This window comes from Liolophura sinensis, chromosome 1, assembly GCF_032854445.1.
Source record: "Liolophura sinensis isolate JHLJ2023 chromosome 1, CUHK_Ljap_v2, whole genome shotgun sequence".
In the NCBI taxonomy this organism is placed as follows: Eukaryota; Metazoa; Mollusca; class Polyplacophora; order Chitonida; family Chitonidae; genus Liolophura; species Liolophura sinensis.
In genome coordinates, this window is record NC_088295.1 from 29197401 (window position 1) to 29222203 (window position 24803).

The 24803-nt window shown below is 36.6% G+C and overlaps 1 protein-coding gene across 2 annotated transcripts in view; it reads left to right on the forward strand.

The window, feature by feature from the left end:
• The first annotated feature begins 3137 nt into the window (after positions 1-3137).
• The window catches only part of LOC135481882 (single-minded homolog 2-like), a 115510-nt gene continuing 93844 nt past the window's right edge, over positions 3138-24803 (forward strand). Inside the window, exon 1 of one of the 2 annotated variants that reach the window (XM_064761641.1) lies at positions 3138-3248. In XM_064761641.1, the coding sequence (XP_064617711.1) occupies positions 3223-3248 (26 nt within the window). In that variant the 5' untranslated portion in view covers positions 3138-3222. Of the gene's footprint in view, positions 3249-11274; positions 11389-24803 lie in introns of those variants that run through there. The other variant, XM_064761642.1, reaches the window with a different exon arrangement.

A 24803-nucleotide genomic window follows, 5' to 3' on the forward strand; every position in this document is an offset into this window, starting at 1 on the left:
TTTTAGTTATGAACGATCTTTGTACATATATAAGGTGGAGCTGGTTGATATGGTATCTCGTTACATCTAACTAGTTCAATCATATTGCTTAGTAATCTAAGGTAAGCATAAATCTCAACATACTCATAACAAAATACATTCCTATGTACCCAAGAAAGAATCCTGAAGAATTGCATTTTGACGACCTCAGTATTTCGACTTCAATTTATTTAATATTCAGGCGGTTACTCAACTAAAGCGAGAATAGGGACTGTTCTGTTTTAATGTCACCTAGATAATGGTTCCGTGTTTATTACACTGCGGTCATTGATCTTGTCGTTGTCTTATACTATATTACATTACATTTTATATTTGCACCGATACGACTCTAAATCAATACCTTTTGTTTTGTGAAATGCTGTCTGATCCTCAATTAAGCGCCAAAATTCCTTTAGTACATATAATAATATTATAATAATATCCAAATAATATCATTTCGCCTGTTAGGCTGAGGATTTGATGTCGTATAAGTATTAACCCTAAATGACCTAAAATTTCGCCCACAAAAGTGCATTTTTAGGGACATGTAAATGTCACAAAATATTATTTTTAGAGATGAAACTTACAAGTTTCCAGTAGAATATCATCCCATCTTCCAAGCATACCTCAGAGCACCTTTCTAAAATCAACAGACCTCTCAGAATCAGGAAAAATGAGCTCGTTAGTCATGTGCGAAATTTATTATCATTTAGGGTATGTACATTAACTAAAGCACTAGTATATGGTATACTCGGTTTGAATACTGATTAAATTTAAAACGCTTAAAACATGTAAGTTACAAACCAACAGCATGCAAGCCACATATAAGGAAATGTTTATGTGTTCACGAAAAATGTTTCGGTAAGACTTTAAACTTTACCACATTTGCTTACATCAATTAAGTGTCTTACATTTACTCTGTATATGAATAATGTTTTTTTCTGAATGCAGACTGTGAACGTCTAACGCTCATCAGGAAAGTGGAAAAGATTCCAAAATACAGCAGCGCCAAAATCATCTATGAAATAACAGTATATAATATATGTATATCTATACGTAATTGCGGATATTTTTCTTCGAGAAGGAACATTTGAAAGAAGTTACTACATATAGCTTGACGAAAAATAGATACTATACATTATAAAATACAGCATATATAAAGTAAAAATAGAGTAGCGATCACATCGCTGATATAGTTGACAAATGGTTACACGCTTAGATCCAGCATTCTGTGCTACAGTCCGAATACACTTTCATGAAACAATTGCTCCTCCCTCAAATATGTAATGTAGTGATTGCTGTTCTGGAGTGATGTTTTACGAAAAATACGTCCAGTTTAGATGGTGAAATTTGTTTGCAATTATAAATTGAAATGAGAGGCGGGATAAAGATACAATTGCCCTTTGCCTACCAAATTGCAACATCAATAAGAAATATTAAGCAGAGGGACAGTAACGCCTGTTAGAAGAAATGCGTTAATCCACGAGACATGCACGTAACAGACCGATCGTCAAGATAATGGATGTTTCAGTTCAAAAAAGATTCATTGTGTCCATATTTAAATTACAAAAGTATTATACCCACTGAAAAATTCAAGACATGTAGCCCGAATGCTCTTGATGAATTATATTTTATAAAAGACTATGCAGCGTGGAGAGTAAAAACCAGATCATTGACCACAGCGCGATAATTTCTAATAAACTTGTTATGTTGCTTGAAATCGTCACAAAATACACATACTGTGATAAGTTATATAAGAATGGACATGTACACGCCATAAGCAGGTCGCATCGATACGTAGCTAAGCAAATAAGGGTAATTATCAATGTCAGAATTAGATCTATTCATCTTGTAGTAATGATGTGAAGGAAGAGGGTTGTCTTTGTATAGATAAGATACATCTAAGTAAGATGCACAAGTTGGACAATCTGTATTTTATCCAGTAAACGTCGATATATTTGTTTTTTCAGCTATATTACATAGAGATTATTCAATGTTAGTAGATTATCAAAAAAACTTGTAATAAAAACAGCTACAAGTTTTATTTCTGTGTTAGGAAAACACAATGCTTCATAAAAGTGATTGTTTGATTGTTTGATACATACAAATCAGGCTTCAAAGCAACTCGACGGCTTGAATTGTGACAAATGCTACCTTTACTGATTGGTAGCTGCGCAAAAGTTTTTTAAAGGCTTTAAATGTGCCTTGAATATCTACTAATTTAAGGTACCGGTTTAAAGTACCTGTCACCTTACTGAGAATAAACCAGTGGAACGCACAAAGAGGAGCTGGAACACTTCAAGAACATTGCAGATGCCATTGTAGGTGCGCCATCAGGAACAGTTACACTAAATGCTGACATAAGATCAAAAACTGTTCACATGAAAAGACACCAAAGCACTAAATATTTATAACATTTAAACAATAGAAATTCAAGAACTATGAAGTATTTATTAATATCCACAAAATTATCGACTGATTCACACATTTATATTTTTGTGATTTTAAAACAGGTTTGATATTTAAAATGTTATATACCAACAACGGCAAATTGTTTCGTTAAATTTTACACCAAACATTATAAACATACGGGTTTGAAATAAGATTAGAATTTCGTTGTTTGTTATGTTGTTGGGGACCTAACGCGTGCGGGCGAGACAAATGACGAAGTCTCATTGCTGTGGAACAGTCATGTTATCTGAACAAACTATGACTTTGTGTATTCCAGTAGGAAGTGGACTGTAGGTCCAGGAAGACAAGATACATGTGTTTGTGTCTCTGAAAGACGTCAGAGGACCCGCTAAAGAGTCTCTGTCCTATTGGTGACTCGGATCAGTCTCATCAAGGTACGACGGAAGAGACTGCAAGGTAACGCGGTCAGCCGTCTGAGTGAAGTCTCGTTCAAACGTCTCCTCGCACAAGCTGAGCCTCGTAGAAGTTTCGGAGTAAAAGTTTAGTCAGCAGGCTGATCGAGAGGCGAGAAGAGAAGGCTGGTTGTCAGGATGAGGCTGCCCGTTGTTAAGACGCCAGATTCAGCAGTCACTGATGTATTGTGAGCATTTAACCGCCAGGGGGCGCAGTGACCTATATTTCTCTAACTCGTTCACTTTCCATAGTAGATCGAATTGTACGAACGACAGGGTCGTATAGGGTAAAGGGAAAGGGAAAACTTAGACTGGAACACGTTGGAAAGTGAAACACGAGATGGATCACGAGCCCGACGCCCAAAGGTGAGTTTACTAGGCTTCTTTTACCTCCGCGGCCCACAAGAGTTCCGTACGTGCTAACTTTCTCCAAGGTGCACGTCGGCTTCAGTGAAAAGCGTCTTTTACAAAATTGAAACAAAGTTGTGTCGTGCCGGACGAGTCGTGTCAATAGCTGCCAGTGTTTTGGTGCAGAATCGCCAGCATGTCCCTTCCGTCGGGCCGAAGTCTATATATTCTCAGTTCTGACCACGGGCTGAAAACGTGGCAGGGAGTTTTGTGATGAAGTTAAGGTTTTATTACGTGGTCAGTATTAAACTTGTCTGCTGTGTGTTGGGATCATAAAGCCGGTAAGGTGTTCACAGGCCTGCCTCAATACTGAACAGGGTAGATTACGGGAGACAGCTCGCTGTCCAACTGGGTATGTGTACCCCCGAATACCCCGCGGATTTTCAGACTGCATTGTTTAAGCCCCAATAAATATTGACATGTTTGCTTTTTTCTTTACGACACGACGTCTTGGGGGAATCTAAGCGGACTCTGGAAATACATTTCTGTGTCCCTGTATAAGCTGACGCTGTTATATGGCCTGTCCGTCGCTTCACCCTGGACATTTTTCAAGAACAAACCCGTGAATTTAAAGTTAACGTCCCGTATATTAGTATATATTCTGCTTTAACATTAAGTGTGACTGAATTTCGTCGCATTAAGTGGTGTGATTTTAGGACTTGATCCGTGTTTTTAAGGCTTCGGGAAGGGTTAGTTTGTGGATCCGAAAATCAGGTATGTCAACAACGTGGAATCCAGCAAACCCGAAGACCGACAGCATTTTGCTCTGCATACCACAGCTTACTGACAAACCCCTATTACTTTAATTTACTGATAAAAATAACTGTTAACTTTAGAATTTTCAAAATACATCTAACGCATCGACTTGCGTTGTTTTTATCAACGTAACAACAATGTGGTCAACGTATATTCAAAACTACTACACAGTTAACCCGTAAACTTTATTACAGTCGTCACTCTTCTAAATTTCACATCTCACATGTCCATGCACAACTTACAGTCAGATTGCCAGGGGTAGCTGACTCCATAAAAACTACGTATCTCTCCTCCGGGTTATTTAAAGACGCGTTACACATTATATTAATGTGTAGCTGACCTTCGTTAAGAGCACCCTAAATGAAAGTTAGAAATGTTTTTTACGTCGTGCTCGGTGGGCAGTCCAACAGATAACACGGCACATGTCGCGGACATCACGTTCACCTCCCAGTTAAACTTCAGTTCACATCTGTAAAATTTACCACTAAATTTTCATTTTTATCTTCCTTAAATGATATCATTGCTTTTCTTTTATAAATTCAAAATATTTTTTATCTTTGCCACCTGCATTATTAGTGCTTCTGGAAATCATTCCGTATAAGATCATAGGCTATGAGGATACTTTTTGACATTGTTAAAGAAAACACTACAAATGTTTTGTTTCATTCTTCTAGTGTACATTAACGCACGGGATTGTAAAAACACAAATGAAACAAAGTTCAAATATTATTAATTTCAGTTTGTTCTCTTAAATTTACTAAAATTTTCGAAATATATTTAAAATTAAAAAAATAAATCCTGTTTTCCATTATAAAAATTTATTTGTTTAAGTGGTATACCCAAAAAATTTCTGTGAAATATAGAGAAAAGTATTTCCTAATTTCGCTGGTTTAAAAATTCTGTGGTGGAGCTCTTAAGACGATCAAAATATTTGGCGCCATTGTCTTATTTTTGATAAATAAAGAAGGGCGTTTTTGAGAGAATTTGTAGTGTTGAACTATTTGTACGACCGTGTAGAATCTACATTTCCGGTAATTACTAGTCTGGCTTCTAATTGCTTTCCCTGCAAATAATATTTTTCAAATCAATTGTTCTAGGCCCTTTGTCTATTGTTCCCTAATAAGAGGCAATATTAAAAGTTTGTATTTTCCAGGAATTATTCAAACAAAATGCATTTGCGACTCGTGCCAACGGGAGTTCCAAGAATTCAAACGTCTTTGTGTAAAAACTGTAAGAGTTCAAGGAACGCATGGTGCCAGAGTATTTTGAAAATCTTGACATTTGAAGTTGGTAGTTCGGGCAACGCGTGATTTTGTAAAATTGACACCTGTTCACTAAACACATTGTAATGGACTGACTACCAAAGCTACATAGCCTAGTAGCGCTACCTATATATCATCCGTATTTATCTAACGTGTTCATAGGTCTTCCATTGGAATGGCACAGCATAAACTGACACTAAAAAAGCTCTGCAGTGCTTTCAGCTGCAGCGGAACACACACACACACACACACACACACACACACATATGTATGTACATAACATTAAGACATTTTTGTCGTTATACAAACGATTTACAGAAGCTAAAAGCAGCAACGTTATTTATCGTTAGCTATAAATATAATTTTACTTTGACAGAAAAAGTGTAAAATCAGGAATAGTTTTTCGACATATGTTTTATGACGAACATAAATGAAAAAAGAATATGCATATGAAATAATACGTTGCACAGACATTGAAAATCCGGCAACTTTTCTTTATGAACAGTTGTTAGCATAGGGCTTATGTCCTGTTTACAAATTTAAATGACCCAGATTATTAAATAAGCTTTCAATTCCTCGTCATTTACAGTATATCTGTTATGTCAGGCCACAATCACGTTTTCAGGTGTCTGAAGTCAGTGGTTTGGAAGAGACGAACTTCACTGCTGCTCATCTTTGAACGCCAATGATGATATTTTATCACCTAATGTTTGTTTAGGAAGATGGAAAAAATCCAAATATCTGAATTTATTTGTGAATTTTATGATAGATTAACTAAGAAGAAAGTGCACGATGTAAATTTAATTTATTTTTACAATGATGTGTAACAAAGATCACAAAACTGGTATACACGTATGTATGACGTTTTCACAGACTGGTATACTAATATACACGTGGAAATAATTACTCAAAAGGCGCAACTGAAACGCTGGTTTTTCATTATAAACATGTCAAGAACATCTACTATCTATTTGCGATATTCCTGAAATCTACCGGGAACATGGACGATTTAATGTGTTTTAATTTACGTATGCATTCTTTATGTGTTTTGAAGCTGTAAAAGTTTGTTTTGGATTTTCCTCTAGTACGTATTTTGACCGGATGTGTTGTTGTAAAAATGGAAAACATTTTGTAACATAATAAATCTTTTTTTTTTTACATTTTCAGTCTAATGCAATAACATATGGTGTGAATAAGCATGCCATGTACCTCAAAGCATTTAATGCATCATGATGCAGGGCAAAACTCATTTATTGCTGCTATGTATTAAAACCTCAAAAGTTATGTTTCATACATCTGTAAAAGTAAAACTTGAAGCGAATAGCCTAAATGTATATTTTCTTTTGAGTTTCTTTAAAATACCTCTGTTTTATTGGTACGAAAAACATAAAGTACTAGTGTGGATTATATTTTGTCACAGTATAAACGACAGGACATGATGATTTTCCCCTAATGTGAACTTGGTTCTAAATGAAGAGTATGAGATGAAGTGTTGAAAAATATCCTTGCAATGATGTATAAAAACGCTTCTTAGAATTAAGTTTAAACGCTAACAGGTTCTCAAATATTGGATAAAATTGATCATTCTTATTTTCGCAAAAGGGTATGACATATCACGGAGCGTCCTCTTCGCTCAAGTGGTGGAAGGATAATTTCCTAGCGCACGGTTTAGTGCAGTGAAAGTTTCCCTTGTCGTATCAAACAGTGACCGTATCAGTAGCAACCCGCCATCCGTACAAGCTGTAAGTGGTCTCTGTTCGGAAACCCAGCACCCGTTGTCCATGGTTTTTGTAAGGGCAGCAAATCGTGCCCCGGTTTACAGCCCTCACGTCAAGGCGACACCCGAGACGCTATGCCGCCTGTTATACACCCCACCCAATCACACCTCGGCAACTCGCGACGTGTGAAGTTGAACCGGATTCCGTTTTGTTCCTAGGTTAACCTTTTAATTGAACAAATAACCAAAAGCAGCAGAAGAAGGTGACAGATCGACGTGTTAGAGACCAGGCTTCATAACCAAAATAACACCAGAGTAAACAAAAATTAAAGACAGAGCGAACAGGGTAATCCGTCTACAAACTTTCCCATCTGACGTCCTCCACCAGGCGCCATCTTTAATTTCGGGCACTTCTTCTTAAAATTGCTTTTCATGCGAAAACTCCGAAAATTTTTTACATAGAATAATAAAATTAGGTAAAATTATAAAATTGGTTATTACAAACTATAATATTTAAATGATGTGGTGTATGATAAATAAATCTCTACCTAAATCAAAGCTGATAGAGGTTTGATGAATATTTTATGCAAGTGAAATTCTAGTTATGTTGGACTGTGATCAGAATATGAAAATGATTCATTTCCTAAACTGCACGGATGTGCGTACCTTCATAAAATAATTTTCCACAAAATATACATACATGTATGTGCATATGTCTACATATTAATTACCTAAACAAGCGCTTGTGTTATAAAAGTATGTTTGATGTGGAAATATGACATGTTTTTTTACCTTTACATTAGTTTTACAGCCAGTGTTTAATTTACTATCAACACTTCAGTACAAAAATAGTCCAGAATTCCTGCTTTTATTTGGAACATGACTGAGTGTGAGTTCACCAGCTTATATGGCTGTCTATATAAAACATTTCCTTAGTTCACAAATGCCAGAGCAACGAAAATTCACCTGTAGAGCTTAAGCCATATGTCAAAACAGGCTGGAGTACGGTTGTGTCCTGTGATAGTATAGAGTCAAACACTGCAGATTTTACCAGGTGAAACTAGGAAATAATATATAGAAAAAGCGTATGTAAATGGAAAGACATGGCAGCAATCCGAGGATAGTGTTTCTGACTTAGCTGAACATCATTTTCCTTGTTGTTTCTGTTTATGATTGACCACGAGGTAGAGCTGGAAATTTCGATGGTGGAAACTGGTCGCGTGTTAAATTCGGAAATGACTTCAGGATACTGTTTTAAACTACGCAGTGCCACTATCTTATCAATTAAATTCGGTTCAATTAAATATCAATTTAACACATCAGGCATAATAATATATAATTGTCGTGCAACTTCGCGAAGCGAGTGGTTGTGGATGTATAAGCTTTGGTGTGAAGCAAGCTTTCAATCAACATGAATTAAAAGTCGAATTTAAGATCTAAATTACATTTTTCTATAGTTGCTGCAAATTTGAAAACATGTCGTCATTGAAACTTACTGTCTGCTTTACCTACATATGCATGTTATACTAATTTGTTTTGCATGTATATCAGAAGTGTTGTTAAGCAATGACAGACACGAACCATCCATTGTATTATCTCCATTCTTCTGTAATAGGGACTTATTCTCCAATGTCGGTTTTGCCACATGTGCATAAATGTGATACCACGAAATTTAAAAACAGTAACATAAAGGAAATCTCCGATAAAATCCAAGATGTGTGAATAATAAGAACTTATTCTCCAATGTCGGTTTTGCCACAGGTGCATAAATGTAATACCATGAAGTTTAAAAACAGTAACATGAAAGAAATCTCCGATAAAATCCAAGATGTGTGAAATTTGTTTTGCCAGACTATACTCGCAAATCGGCATGTTTTGTGCAAGTAGCGGAAGGGTTATATGCATCCTTCTGATCACAATCGTGGCAAGTTCAGGAACATTCCAAGGAGGTTCATCTTTATAGCTGCATAATATCTGAAATTTAGTATCACCAACATTAGTACACAGCTCAAAATATTTTCTGCACCATGTCTTCCCCTTTATATCTGATGCCGTATATAGTGTAGCTCAGTGACGTTGCGGACAGTTGTTTGTGAATTAAACTGAATACTTTTTGCAGACATTGGTCTGACATTTAACGATATTTCTAGTTTGTTCTCTGTTCGAACAAGTACTGAATAGTTTTTCCAAAAATAAATATGAAGGATAAAGACACCTTGACTTGAAAATTTTCTCGGTCCAAAAGTACAATATCGTTCATTTAAAGTCTCCTTCAAACCGTAATGATCTGTCTGTTATCTGGTGATATTTTCCATTATAATATGGTAATATGTAAAATGTATCTTGTGAATGATTAATATGTTGTTTAAACAACTTACCACAGTTGATCAGTTTCTTAGAATATGACCTGAGCCAGCTTGCAAAATAAAACTTTGAGACAATATCAGTCTATATGGGATAAATAAGAATATAGTTTACTATGAACAGATAAATACATGCAGATAGTTCAGATACACTCTATCTGTGTGTGGGTTAGTTCTGACCTTTTTATTTGCATTATTCATCTTTTAACTAATATTGCAGACAAAATGGTTGTTGTTGGGGGAAAGGGTTATCCAGCCATTAACTTTTTATTTCTTTGGTGAAAAGCTATAAATTTGCAGCGTCGATCAAATATTCAATTATAAAAGAAAAAATTTTTAAGGAATGAGGATTACTTAACTAACACTTAAACATTTTTTGAAAAGGAGTTTTACATTATACGTCTGGGTCCTTCACGAAGTTCTTTTCCTGTCCTATTCCCTGGGCATTTTATTATTCGGGATTTGGGATGTCATTTTAATGAGAAGACAAGTGTTATAGCTGCTTGCTGGCTTTAGCCCGATAAGGGGGCTTAACTTTGCTCGTGTAGGACAGTGCAAGACTTTCGGGGTGTGCAACTTTGTATGCGTGCTTACTTTGCGATTTGTGGCTAGATTACCGGTGTGTAGCAATGGTCACGCATCACACACAAATCTTGCCCAGAAAAATGTTTCTCTTCAAAGGTGGGCAAGAGGAGGGCAAACGGAAAGACTGCTCGTTAATAAAAGGTTGGCGTTTAGCATACAGACGATGCAATACCTGTAATCCACAGGAATCTTCTCTTGATGCTTGTCCAACACTTGTAGCTTTATACAGCTCCTATATTTGTTTGTTTCAAGCTTAAGCTGGCTCAATTGGACTCCGATAAAATAAAAAGATTGATGTAGGGGTTTTAGCACCAGAAGTCAAAGCTACAGACCTGCATCAAAAGACCTGTAGCTGTGTGATCCTTATCGTTATTTAGTCTTTATTTTTGTCCACGAAATGTGAAATTTGGAACTTATTGCGCTACAAAAACATTAAGGCGAAGAACAGTTTGATATTTAGTCGTTCTTCCCAAACTAATTTTTATGTGCTCAGTTATAAATTTATGAATTTTAAAGTAGACCGGTGGCATTTTGTTAGGTGCTATTAATTGAAACTCATTGGTACATACAATGTTAAAAGTTAATAACTCATAAACTGAAGGAAAATTAAATAGGATAATAAAACTTTTAAAATGGTGGACTTTTTTCAAGTTGCAAAGCGCTAAAACTAAGAGTTAACATGATGCTTTCTTGATGCAGTATTGAACCCAAGCAGGTAGAAGAAACTGTTTTGCATTTTGTGTATGTTTAGGAGAAGAATAGGTTGGGTTGTGCTGTCAGCGTCGGTGTATTTTATGTAAATAATTGAATTCCAGGAAGGAAAATTCGCTAAATTCTTTAAGGGCCTGAAAATATTCAAGACATGAGAAGGTAATGGCTGAATGTTGAAGCTAAATGTCCATAGGGCAACATAGATTTTACTTCGAAGGATCTCAACGCACTAAACAATATTTGTTGTCTGCCCATTTCTTATTTGCGATCTGGAAAGTCACAGTATATTACTTGTGCTCTACTCCCATGATGTCTCTAACATATAACTTTCTTTGCGAGCGGGAGTTTAATCATTTTTATTTTCTGATGCTTTTACCTGACTGGAAGGCCTTGGACCTTTTGGTTACTATAGCCTCAGCATACCCAACATAGCTTAACTATTACACAACCAAGGCCTTGTGGGTTTTAAACAGAAAAAATATACGTAAGACATGGGGTATAATAGGTATTATGTCAACAAAGGCGTAACCGTGTGATTTTTGACCACCCTGAGGTTCAGGGCTTGCACAGGTGTCAGTTTGTAACAGTTGTGTGAGAAAATGTTCAGATTGCGAATTTGTGGTGTGTAACCAGGGAGGAAGCTATTCCGACAACAGCAAATTATATAGATGTTGTAATAATTCGAACTGTATGGACCTACAAACGTAAGTTCAGACTGACCGATTTAAAAGAAATGTTGAACTTAATATGATGTTAAACTTTCTAAGTTGACATTCGCAGTGTCGTGTGAAAAGTGTGTAAATGTTGTAAATTACATAATATTAGTCTGATGTTTAAACCTGTTTAATCCAATGGAATATTATAAAATATCATGTAAATATCAGAAAAGTGGTGGTGCATTTCTCCGACACTGTGTAAAATTCACAGTAGTGTATTAGACAGGCTGTCCGTCTCATTATCTAGATTGTGAGTATATGTTAACGTGTTTGTCACCTCACCAAAATGTTGAGTTTGGAGGAGACTTTTTGTGAAATGTGGAAATAGTGAGGATGTTCGCTTTTTCCAGTGGCTGTACATGAAGCATTTCAGGAAATACGTATTATGAAGTTTTCAGTTAGGGACGATTTCAAATGATTTGCGAACATAAAAAGTGTCTTCATTTTCCTACCACCTTAAGCTGTTTTCCGCAATATTATTGGTCGTGACTGGACAATAGGGAAATCGTACCCGGACACAGATAGGGCCGTACACACTCACCCTGTAGAATACTGCACAACGCCTTAGCTAAACTCACTCACGCATTGTCTGTTAATGCTTTCTACCCAGAGTTCATGGTAACCCTGTACTGTATAGTCAAATGCCAAACCTTCCTCGAGAACTGCAATTTAGACGTAGTAATTGTATTTTGACCACATGAAAAACTCAGTGTTTGGGTGAGAAAAAGAACGATTTTGTCTTTGTTGCTCTCCGACACATTGGTGAATCGCGTTTCTCTTAATTTAATTTAACACACACATCTATGGTCTCGCTCTGATACATTACTCGTCAACAACACATAGCCTAAAGAATATTTCAGATGAAGGATGATATATGTATATAATGGCTACCCATGGAAATGGGCAGCCATTATATACATATCCTCTTCTGAGGATTAGTTCTTCGAAGTTACAATCAGGATTTATTTAGCTTCGTCTGGTTTTAGCATTGTTAGTTAAACACTGTGTAAGTGTTTCAATTTGTGAGATTTTTTCACTTTTATCAGGTGGAGGAAACCGGAGTGTCTGGAGTAAGCCGTTGACCTTCCGATAACTGTAAAAAAAACTGTGTAACTGTAAAAATACCTGTGGAAAATGCGCAGCAAAATTACGTCATCATTTCAACTTTTCCTCTGCCACCCAACACTGTCTTTGATGAATGAAAAAATACTGGAGATTATTTGAATTTAACTGTACAGGGTCTGCTCGTTAAACTGATCGGAACAATAGTTTGATCGTGTTAGGCGTGCGATTACAATGTGACATGGGGATTTCTCGTCCCATCCATTCTGTCATGTATCTTTGCGTATATCAGTCGTCAATTAAAATGAATTAGGACGAAATGCTGCCAAGAGAAGCAGTCAACAGTTTACAATGATGTTTGAAAGGCGCAAGGAATGTTCAAAGCGATTTGAATGAAAGAAATCAGTATTCAAATCGTGTACCATACTAGTATATAAGTTAATGTATGTATCTCAGTGACACTTTGATTGCAACTGTTCATATATCACACGTGGTGATCTGGTTCAGTCCCTAGCCTCGGGCTAAACGGAATGAGACACAATTTTGAGTGAGTGAGTGCTTGGGGTCTAACGTCGTACTTAATATGACGTTTGTTTGTTTGATTGGTGTTTTACGCCGTACTCAAGAATATTTCACTTATACGACGGCGGCCAGCATTATGGTGGATGGAAACCGGGCACAGCCTGGGGGAAGTTGTATTGTCAACCAGTTGTTGCACTATCCCCTTAATGCTGAACGCCAAGCGAGGAAGTTACAACTTCCTGTTTTAAAGTCTTAAGTGTGACCCAACCCAGGAGTGACCCTGGATCTACCGTCTCACGAAGCTGACGCTCTACCAACTGTGCTATCGGGGCCGGCAACACAATTCTGAAGCAGAGCACTAAAAATCCGCTGGCTCTGTCCATATATACTTTCAAGAGAATTATACTCATTGTAAAAGTTAATAAACTTAAGAGTCCAAGCGGCATGTGAGCTTGCATATCTGGTCCATCTTGGAGAATTCACTTTGTATGTCATCTTCAGTACCAGAAAGGTGACCAGATCTCAATTTTGTCAGCTACATCGTGTTGGAGGCGAGAATAGTTCATAGAACTCATGATTGGATAATGGCGTCTGGTGGGAAATATTTTACTTCTCTGAATTAGATCAGGCAAATTGTCCACAGCCATTTCCTAATCGAGTTCGAAACAGGTAACTATGACTGTATCTGGCCACTAATACTTTTGTCATTACCCTAAAATCAACAATAAGAAAACCGGAAAATGGACTGATGTATAACGTCAGTGGATTATGACAGCCTTTTGTGCTATCTACCGGTAATAATCGAGGGTTGCACCCTTTTGGTTATTGAACATCTGTTATTTACAAATAAAAAGTGGCTTTAAGTGAAGATTAATCGCTGGACTTTGATCCTATTGACTGACTAAAATAATGTTAAGTTTGTCTCATCATGTAATTAATAGCGCTGCAGTATTGTCTATAGTACAACACCTCAGAGTTGGATACGGCAAATGCAGAAAGTAATGACCGTTGAATGTTGTAGAAGGTTTTCAGAAAAGCCATCACCGCTTTGTACAAACAAGTGATTTTTCTATTTATGCTCTACCCGGCTTGTTTAACTATGGCCACAATGTTTGAACATATATAAGGTAGCTGGCCGCCTGGCGTCTGTGTTCTGTATACATTTATTGAAATAAGATGTTCAGAGCGGCCATGTTGACACGGCAGTTCCTGGTCACTTGCTCAATGGGAGAACTCGACATGACTCCACTCTCAGTCCTAATGCTAATATGCATATATTTTAAGATATTTCTAGCGTAAAACTCACAATTTTACCAAAAGCTGTAACGTTTGATGGCGTTGCAGATTAGTACATAGAAAGTCGCTGGCTTAAACAAAATTTTGCTTAAATTAACCGAGGGCTTCAACCAACCGCGTCAGACCTTATGGGCAATGGGTAGTCTCTTTATAAATAAGCGCATTAATGCATCAGTGAAAATCGTGGTTGTCATTTCAACAACGTGTCGCAGCAAGGAAACCAATCCACCAATTTGATCTCGAGTATTAAGTTATATCTAGGTCTAAATTTTCTGCCACATTGGAATCAGCTAATATACCTTGAAGGATACTACGCATGGTTGTTTCATTTCGTCACCCAGTGTTAGGTGATTGTCTAAGGATCCCTCAGCACATATATATGTAATAATTTTTGATTATTAATGTGAGTTTTTAAATCACACTGTGTACATTTAGCATTAATTCTGTATTCTGTGTAGATGAATAATCTACTGAAATAATGACTTATGACTTGTAGGGAGATTTGCTTTTGACACCTAATTGTATCCTCTGACCACGTGGATAACATAAATAGTACGTTCTAATGAGGTCACGTGCGTGTTTGAGTGGCTTTTATGCACTGCACACAAGCGTGTACCTGGAGAGCTGTGTCTGTTGGGTTACAGGTGCCCGTTAAGACAGAGGCTGACTTTGTCTCGGTGACGGCCCTCAAATATGTGTCAGGTATATAGTGACAAGTTAGATGGGCACGAGGTTCAGATCCGACAAAGCGGCTTGGCATCCCTCTGATTGGATAAATTTACTCGGAGGAAGAGGTTTTGTCAAGTTTGAGATACAATGGTTATTGACTAAGTAAAATACTTTTGAGAATAGGCAACAAAATGACAAATATATCAAACTCAACAAAAATACAATGTGATATATTTTGTTTTGGCATACTCGGCATTAAATGAAACACAAGTGAATAGATTTCTGGTTTTGCCGTTAGTTTATACGTTTATAAAGGGATGGAGAGCATTTAAATATTTTTCTAGCGGATCTAGCAGGTCGTACAAAATATGAGCCGGGTCTAATTTGAAGTGATACACGGTTTGAATACTGATTTCACTCAGTCACCTAAAACATACCTTGCATCTTTCCAATATCATTGAAGACTGTTGACTGCTTCTCTTTGTATGATTTCGTTTGCGGAATGGTCCATCTTGGTTGACGGCTGGTGTACGAATGTCTGTTTCGACGCATGGATTGATAACACAGTATTCTGAGTGATTCTAGACCAGTGCTATCCAGTAAATTGCAATTAGCATCACTGCATTTTTTTTTTATCTATTTCGGCTTAAACTATGGTTTTAGGGGGGATTTGCTTCTAGTTAAACATTGACGTGAACATTTGGAATAAAGCCCTAAGTGAGATAAACTGACAGAAGGCCGTATTTCACCGGTTACGTGTGACCGCTTGTCGGCTATCACACTGTCGTTATTGCCTCTGGATTTACTCTCTATGCCGTATGTTTTTAATTACACTCATTACATATCATAATAACTTACCTGTCATAGCTCATCATAGAAAAAAGGTACGGAGCTAGTGGAAATCCAAGTTAAAGCAGTAAGTCAGTCACAGATAATAGAAAACTATACACCTAGTTAACATTTTCACTTCTGACGAAGGTTCATTTTAACCCTTCAAGACAGTGCATTAACTATAACATTGAGCCACCATTGCAAATGTTACAAGTAATTATTCTTGGACGACATAAATAGAAGTTTTAAAAAGCGCGAAGCATTGTTTAAGAAATATTATTGCCTCAAATTGTTGGAAAACATTCTGAGATCTGGTTTTAAAGAATTCAAATTCAAGCAATAACATTTTTGCATAACCTGATTTGTCATTTAGTTGTGCACCGATGTATATAGGCGGCTAAAATTACGTGGTTGTTATATATTGTTCCTTCGTGAGTTTTTTTACCCCTAGGTACAACATGACACTGCCATCGGATTTGATTTCAGATTTTTTGCAAAATTGTAAAAGGATGCATTGTTTCTCAGACTTACTTTACAAGAGTGTGTCTTGTAGCTGTTTGTTTAGAACATGACAGGGCCAACAGAGAACGGTGGCGAGTTGGACAGACGACATTGATTGACAGCCAGATCGATACGGCTTGATCGATCTTTTAACTTTTTCCCAGAGCTTGCTGAAGAATAAGTCTGTGGACAGCATGAGTCGTCTATCCCTGTTCTACGAAAACAGATCTTAGCCTTCCAAGGGAACGCCAAAGGAAAAAACTAAACATCAATCCAAATTCGACTTTTGGGTCTCATTCCCTTAGCGTTTAATTAATTGTTTAATTGTTGTCACTTGAAAAAAGTCTAGTCGAGCCTAAACACTGGTCATCCAATGTATACGGGTCGTGGTTTTAAAGAGCTGTTGTTGTTTATTTAGTGCAGGTCTTACCGAGTTGTCATGGTGCTTTGATCTGTGAACTGCAGCACGTTGTAATCAGTGTGTGTATAAAACTAGGATAAAAATCTGACAGTCATGGCTATATCTGTTCTGTGATACGGGGTTGAGACAAATTTTCAGCTTTAGTTTGTTAGGAGGATTAACTAAGACTAGTTAAGTCATGGAGGAGGTGACGGTAATGGGTACTTCAGAAATTACTGGAAGAAGCGAATTTGACAAAACACACTGAGAATTTTATATTTTATGTTCATTATTGGATCACCATAACGTAGAGAACATCAGAGGGTCTAGATGTCTGTGGGAAGTGTGTAAACATCCGTATATACCCCTGGGGATGTGTACTCATCATTGTGTTGTGGACCTTCATGAGGCTTATATCGGTCGCTATTGCAAATATCAGCGTCATATATTATGAGTATATATAGTGTTGTAGATTGGCAATATGAAATACTGATCAACGTTCGTTTATTGTTGGTGTTAAAACAATCACCAAAATTTCATGTAACTATATTTGAAAGGATTGAACACATATATTGGGAACCAGAAAAGCTGAATATCACAGTCACACCATTTATATTAATATATTCCGCAAATGAGAATTATTCGTACATGAACGTGAATAAATCCTCACGTAAAGTATTTTGGCCTGACTTAATCAGCTGTTGTACGATGAGGGTATTTAATAATTAGTCTAATAATAAATAATAAATTGACACTTAAGGTTGCTTAAACCTTCGTATCACAGCAGTTTTCTTTTTTTCATTTTACAAGGGAGTAAATAAATTAACATAAACGATGTTAATAAATTGTATATAGATTACATGTTGAGACTTGCTCTTACATTTTTACTGAGTTAAATCTCATAGTTGTCATAAAAACATAACAAGTATGTTACGGTAAACACCTGCTAGTACTGAGGTGGGGAAACAAATAGTGTGCAAAGCACGTTTAAGTGTTAAAATAATATACGTGGCTTTTGAGGTTATTTTAAACAGAAGCAAACTTCGCCGAGTGGTCCACTGTGACAGTCGGGTGGTTCAAGGGAGTTTGGGAGCAGTGACATCACGGACGGCTTGTTAATATGTGGTTTTAAGAAACTCTTTTCTCCGTCTTGAATGTTTCAGATGTATCGCCCTGCCCCATATCATAGTCTAGATGTGAAAAAATACCTTTGTCGCAAAAATTGTTAGAGTTATTTACTATGGATATTTATAAACGTAATGTTATTGAGTTTTTCACAAATTTTAATAAGTTGGGAAGTTTTATTATATTGCTGAGCGGAAAAGTTAACATATCGGTGAATATACGATACCTTTAAAAGACTGAAAAGACTATTCTCCGATCTTAACATACGTAATGTCATATTTGACTTTATTCATTCCGTCCGCCATGTTGGAATGTTATCATTTTGCTATTGCACTTGTCTGATCACATAACCATATCTGGGAAACCCTTGCGAATATGGTGGACATCACTTGTGCTGTTGAAGACTATGAAAACACCCGTATGGACAAAATGACTAGTGTTAATAAACGTTTCCAAGTATTATTATGTGCAAGACACAAGACTCTCATTTGCCCAATCACATGAAGTGGTTTGTGCAACGCTCATTTTCAAATTTTACGCTTTTCAGTTACAATTATTTTAAAAATGTCCTGTTAAACTTTAAGCTGAAATTTTTATATCGGACAAAGATGTTAAAAACGAGGTGAAATTGGAGACAACGCCTTTGTTGTGTACACAATGCTGGCTTGGTTGTTTGGTAGACCAATGCAGAATGTGACACTCACATTTTGACGGTGATAATCAACAACACAAGTAGTGTTGCAGTGAAAAAAAAAACAAAACAAAACAAAAACAAAATGATATTCCCGTTTCATAGTGAATAAAATTAATCTCTTGAATTATATTCAGTTGAAACAAGAAGTTCAGTTCAAGTTACATGTAGATATACTTGTAATTTAAGAAAAAGCAGTTAATTGTCTTATTATTGCCACACAGAGAAATAATTTTGTAATGTTAACTGGAACAAAATCTATTATGAAATTGGGGAGTTCTTTTAATTATTTAATTAAGGATTAACGCCTAGAAAAGTTTTTTCATTGTATAGAGCTATACGCCAAAATATCATTTAGTCTTGAAAGGCACACGGAAGACAGTTAAAACACTATGCTAAGTATATGTACGTGTTGTTCGTTGTGGCTAAGCGGCATAATTCCAGTCCGAACATCATATAAAACAGTTTATATAATCACACAATAAAAAGTAGCCATCGATCGCATAATAATTCTGCAGTGTCAAAGTATCGATGGTTAGAGTTAGCTCCCTTGTCTTACTTACAAACTTTTGTTGACGCAGACCAATCGTGATTACAAAGTCAGTAAGCATTTTTATCATGGTTTTAGCATGATATGAACTAGAGTATTCGCGGTCTACACAACAGTGGTTCTCTCTTTCATTCTTCACAATAACGCCTAGTCCGGAATCACAATCGTCAGCATTTCACCGATTACGTGTCACATTTTGTCTTATATCACACTGCCTTGGCCACTCTGGTTTACTTCTCTATGCGATCAGTATTTATTGTATTTCATAAGCAAGAGAATACAACAAAATTAAGCACCATCTTTGTCACAACAGGAGGTCTTGATTAACCGAGAAATTAGACGTCCCTTTTTCACGAGAATCATTTCCCAAACAGTAGTAAAACAGAATGATTTTTTTTTTCTGGATTGGTGTTTTACGCCGTACTCAAGAATATTTCACTTATACGACGGCGGCCAGCATTATGGTGGGTGGAAACTGGGCAGAGCCCGGGGGAAACCCACCACCATCCGCAGGTTGCTGACAGACCTTCTCACGTACGGTCGCCAGCATGAGCTGGACTTGAACTCACAGCGACCGCATTGGTGAGAGACTCCTGGGTCATTACGCTGCGCTAGCGCTTTAACCGACTGAGCCACGGAGGCCCCAAAACAGAATGAATGAATGATTACATTTAAACGCCTGTAAGGCAATATTTCACCCATATTGTGGGGAATAACATAAAATGGCATCATGCATGGAAATAGTCATGTTTCAGGCTCTGGTCGTGTAAGTATATAGAAATTGTCTACAAGGAAAGGGTGAACGTCAAATAGAATCCTAAAATATATGATTAAAGTCGTCACACTCACTGAGAGACTATCCCTTTGGTACTTTCATTCCAATGTATTTTCTGGTCAATATGTATGTTTTTGTAACAAATAAGTGGTGTTTGAACAATTTTGATACGGTTTAATTAGCATTTCTAAGAATGCTTCATAATTTTCATCTATTGGCATAAATGGCAACATTTATGAGTTGGTCAAAATTTTATTTTATTGAGCTTAAATATAAGCCCTAAAATCTTACTTCAAATTTTGACTTCAGCAAGAAATGGCTTGTAAAACTTAAGAAACATGGAGTAAGACCGTTTGATTGAATAACCTTGACACACTAGTTTTTGCAATAATAACTTGTGACGTTGACTGAAATCGTCACTCAGCAAGCAGGATCTAATAAATGCTACAAGGCGAGATAAGTACGCGCCATGTGCAGGAGTCTACGGTATATTGCTGTCCAAGTAAAGATAATTTACAATGTCAAAATTGAAACTATGTCTCTTGTGATGTCTGCGAGAGAGAAAACCGTTGTGGTCTTTTTACAAATATAGGCCCAAATAAGATGTACCATCTGGAGAGTCTGTGGTTTCCTTTAAATCCAGCGAAGATGGGTTAAAATCTTTCAAAGCCTTTGCTGTACATGGACTGTTTAAAGTTAGCATATAATCAACATTCCGTTTAGTGAATGAAAAAAACCGGGCCTGGAGAGGCATTCCATCCAACTTTACCACCTAGAATGATAAATTTGGGGGGGGGGGGGCAGGGGATGCAAGATTGACCATGGAATTATGTCGTGAGGATTAACTGGTAAACTGATTTGAAAGCCATTTACATGGCAATCGCTTAAAGCATGCAATTATGTTAAAATTGACTTGTCTGTAATTTCTAACCTTTTCGTCTTAAAACTACTGGCAATCTCATTATAATCTATTTCCAATATGTTAGTTAAACTTAACAGTCTTTTGGACATTTTTTCGATTAACCGCGACTGTCGCGATGTTCCCAAGATGCCTGATGAAACAACTTTCAAACTTTATCGAAAACGTGAAATGAAAACGGTTTTTATTTTTATTGAAACTTTGAACCTTTTTGCGAATAAGAAACAAAGCAGTAGCCCAAGTATGCAAAGAAAATAATACATATGTTATGAAACCTGAAAATGACCTGAAAAGTACGTAAGTCTATCCCGACGATGGAACGAAGCAGACGATGGATATGACATGAGATAATATCGAAATGTGGGATCTCCCGCAGTTGTGACTGTATGCATTCGAGGAATTGGTAACGATATAATTAAAGTAAAGAAGAGCAGCGACGACAATGTGATGGCCAGCAAATGGTCATACGTAACCAGTAAAGCACGGCCTCTTGTCAGTTTACCTCAGTCAGGGATTTATTGTTCTAATCTGCTCTAAATGCATAAATAATAGCGATTTACACGCCCCCTAGCACCATGGATTAAGCAAAATTAGGTAAAAAATGCAGTGATATTAATTGCAATTTATTGGACGTATGCCAGCCGTTGTTGACCTCAGTTTAATTTCACCCACGCATGATACACCACGTAATACACCGCGTGACACACAGGGCGTTAATTATATTATATTGTACATCATGCACGCTTTCAAGCTGATGATATACTATGTTCATACTGTCAGACTTAAGTCAGCTATCTTAGCACTACACGTAACTATTATATATAACGTGGGACCAATGTCAGTGGTATTCATGATATGAACAAGTTACAGTCACGATTAAGTTCTAAAATCCTACTAGCAGTTTACACTCGTGAAATCCACTGTGGTTATCAGTTTTACTTGTGATTATAATAATGACAACATTTGTACTCAGATTTTATTTTACTTGTAATATTATAAACACACTAATTATTTTAGACTTTCATATATTGACGAAATTTGTAAGGCATGCATTACGTATCTACTTTACATTACGTGAGCATTACGTATCTATATTTCGATTGACGTTTTATGGCACCCCCACACATAAAAATGTACACACCCAGATGATATTCTGACACTACTATGAGGCAAGTCTGTGGAAGTAACGCTAACGACTTAAATTCCCGAGAAATACTTAAATTTTCATCAAATGGTTCTTAAGATTTATCTAAGAATGGTTCAAGATTTTTGTTCAAGCTTCATCAAATTTTGCGTATGGTTCATGATGGTTTACTGCTATGACATATCCATATGTTGTGTCAAACATCGGGCGTTTCCATGTACAGGAAAGGTAAACAATTCCTTACCATCCTAAGTCATCATCAACGGCAAAATAGAGGAACCTTTGAATCTATATGAAATTAGCTTACTAGGATATCTACTCCTATGTTCAGCATTTGCCTTTCATAAGGTAGAAGTTTTCAAGGTACTTAAAATTTAGACTAATTACATACATATATAGGCCTAGGCATGCTTTCCTCTGTAGAAGTTTTCAATGTACTTAAGATTGCAGTCGTTTAATTTAGACAAAATACATACATATACAGGCCTAGGCATGTTTTCTTCTGTAAAAGTTTTCAAAGTACTTAAGATAACAGTCGTTTAATTTAGACAAAATACATACATATAAAAGCTAAGGCATGTTTTCTTCTGTAGAATCTTAACTTTCATCACTGAAAACTCACAAATGCATCTTTCTTACGTGTTACTAGATTTATTTGCCATTATATATTTTCCTTACAATTTCCTACAATTTGGGAACTGTTGTTTCAGGTTGTCTGGGAATTGGGTCTTGTCATACAAGTGGTACATACGAATGTCGTTAATGACGCTCTCTTTGCTTTGTATGATTGTGTTTATGTGTTAAATGTAATGACAATACAGCGTTTTGGGGCGATTCTGGTAAGTCAGAGCTGACATCACTGCATTTGTTTACCTCATTCTGCTTGTCATGATGCCAGGGTTTGAATAAGTTGCTACTACTCATTTACATGAACTCTGAAAATAAAACCCTATAACTGAGGTAAATTGACAGGAGGTCGGATTTTTTGAATGAGAATCAAATCAGCATCAAAACAAACCATCAGTATTTCTTTATATAATTATCAATATTCGATTAAAAATGTTTATTATCTTATACATTATCAAGTATATATGATTTTGCAATGGTTTAGTTCCAGAGTACGTAGGATGGGGTAAGTTTAGTTCCATGTCAATTTTGAGTGAAATAAATATCAAAGATCGTGCATAAGGAGGCGTTTGCTTAGAGAACTATAAAATAGTAATGTCTCCATTACTTATCATTTTTTGATAATTCCATATTCCAAAGCACGGCATGAATTGTGCATCAAGGCAAAGGTTAGGATGTTTTAAAAGTCGAGATTATTTTGTGGATGATGTGCTAAGGACAGTGGATGAAGCGGGAAACCCAGGCCAAGCGATCACCGAGAATTTTTTGTTTTGCTAAATGTTCATAGTTGACTGAGACGAAGCGGTTCTATTGACTTAGAAAATGACAAGAGGAAGTTGTCAAGTTTGGGAAAAAAATCGGCCCGGGTCTAGTTGACATGTCTTCATTCTGTCTGTTAGTTCTTCTCGTTTTTCACCGGCAATCGCCCAGTTTTTTACCTCGAGACTTTTCAATAGAGCTCTGTGTTGAGAACACTTGACCAAATAATTCCCCCTTAATCAGCGACGTGCTGCGCGGCGAGAAGTGATTCACCTCCCAGCATGCATTGCGACTCATTAATTGCTGACCGGTATAAATAGCTGAATATGTATAACCTATTAATCATATTCCTATATGCGTAAGACTTTCAGAGGTTGTCTTACTTGTAGCACGGACGTAAGAATTACGCAGTCGGATAAAAATAGCGATCTACTTTCAAGCGCCACGTTTTCTCCCCACGAGGCCATTGTTCTATCACATTTTATCATTTATTGTGTTATGTCTTTTTTTGGTTTCACAGTACGTTTTTTAGGGGGTTTCACAGTAGGCTCCATACTGATTCGTTGTTACGATATCTGCGTACCGCAATGATGTTATATCACAAGGAAAAAAGTATACTAGCTGGATATTAGTATGTATGCTATTTTTAGATCTCTCAACAGATGTCAGGTGTGCGGCATCAGCTGACCCACTGGTAAAACAGTGGGATGTCCATTTCAGCCAGGTCTTTGACAAATCTGGCTCAGGCCAACTTTGACGTAGGCCAATCTCTTTGAAACCAAGACCTATCAAGACAACATGTTTTCTGATTTTGGCCTAACCTTTGAAACGAACGTGGAACGAAAAACTTTAAATGTTACAGTAATGAGTGAGTATAGATACATTGAGAGTGTGCCTGTCAAACATAAAGCAGTACATAAACTGTGCCAAGATTGTCATTTGCCTCTAAGCAGTTAACATTGTGTAGTTAATATATATTTTATAACGTTTTAACACCATGCTTTATTTGCTATGTTGTAATAAACAGGAATGAGTATGGATTCTATTGGCCCTAGGCGTGTTACCCTGTCATGCCTAGTTTCTACTTTGCCTATTCTAGCCAGTGGAGTAATGCCTAGGGTTGTCAGTGATTTGATAAAATAAGTTGAGATTTCCTTAACATATAGATAAATCTCTTGTATTATTAAAATGAATGACACATCATATATCTATGCTATGTTTGGTCATTCAGTATAGTTATAACTTATCATAACTTTTTCCGTTGGATTTCTATTACCGATTTTGACTTCTCTGTTGGAAATTGGGTTCGCATTTGTCCGAATGAGGGTGTCATTTTAAATATGAGCCACGGAACTTGTGAAGTTGCGTAGAATTTCCAGCAAGAGTTGTTCCCCCTGTACTACTGTGTAATGTGCCGATGCTACTGCATTATGAGGTTATTCACTTATTTCACTGTCATTATCAGAAGACACATATTCAGATTCAGAGAATCACTGAATTAAAAATGTTGACATTTCCACTATCTGATAAAA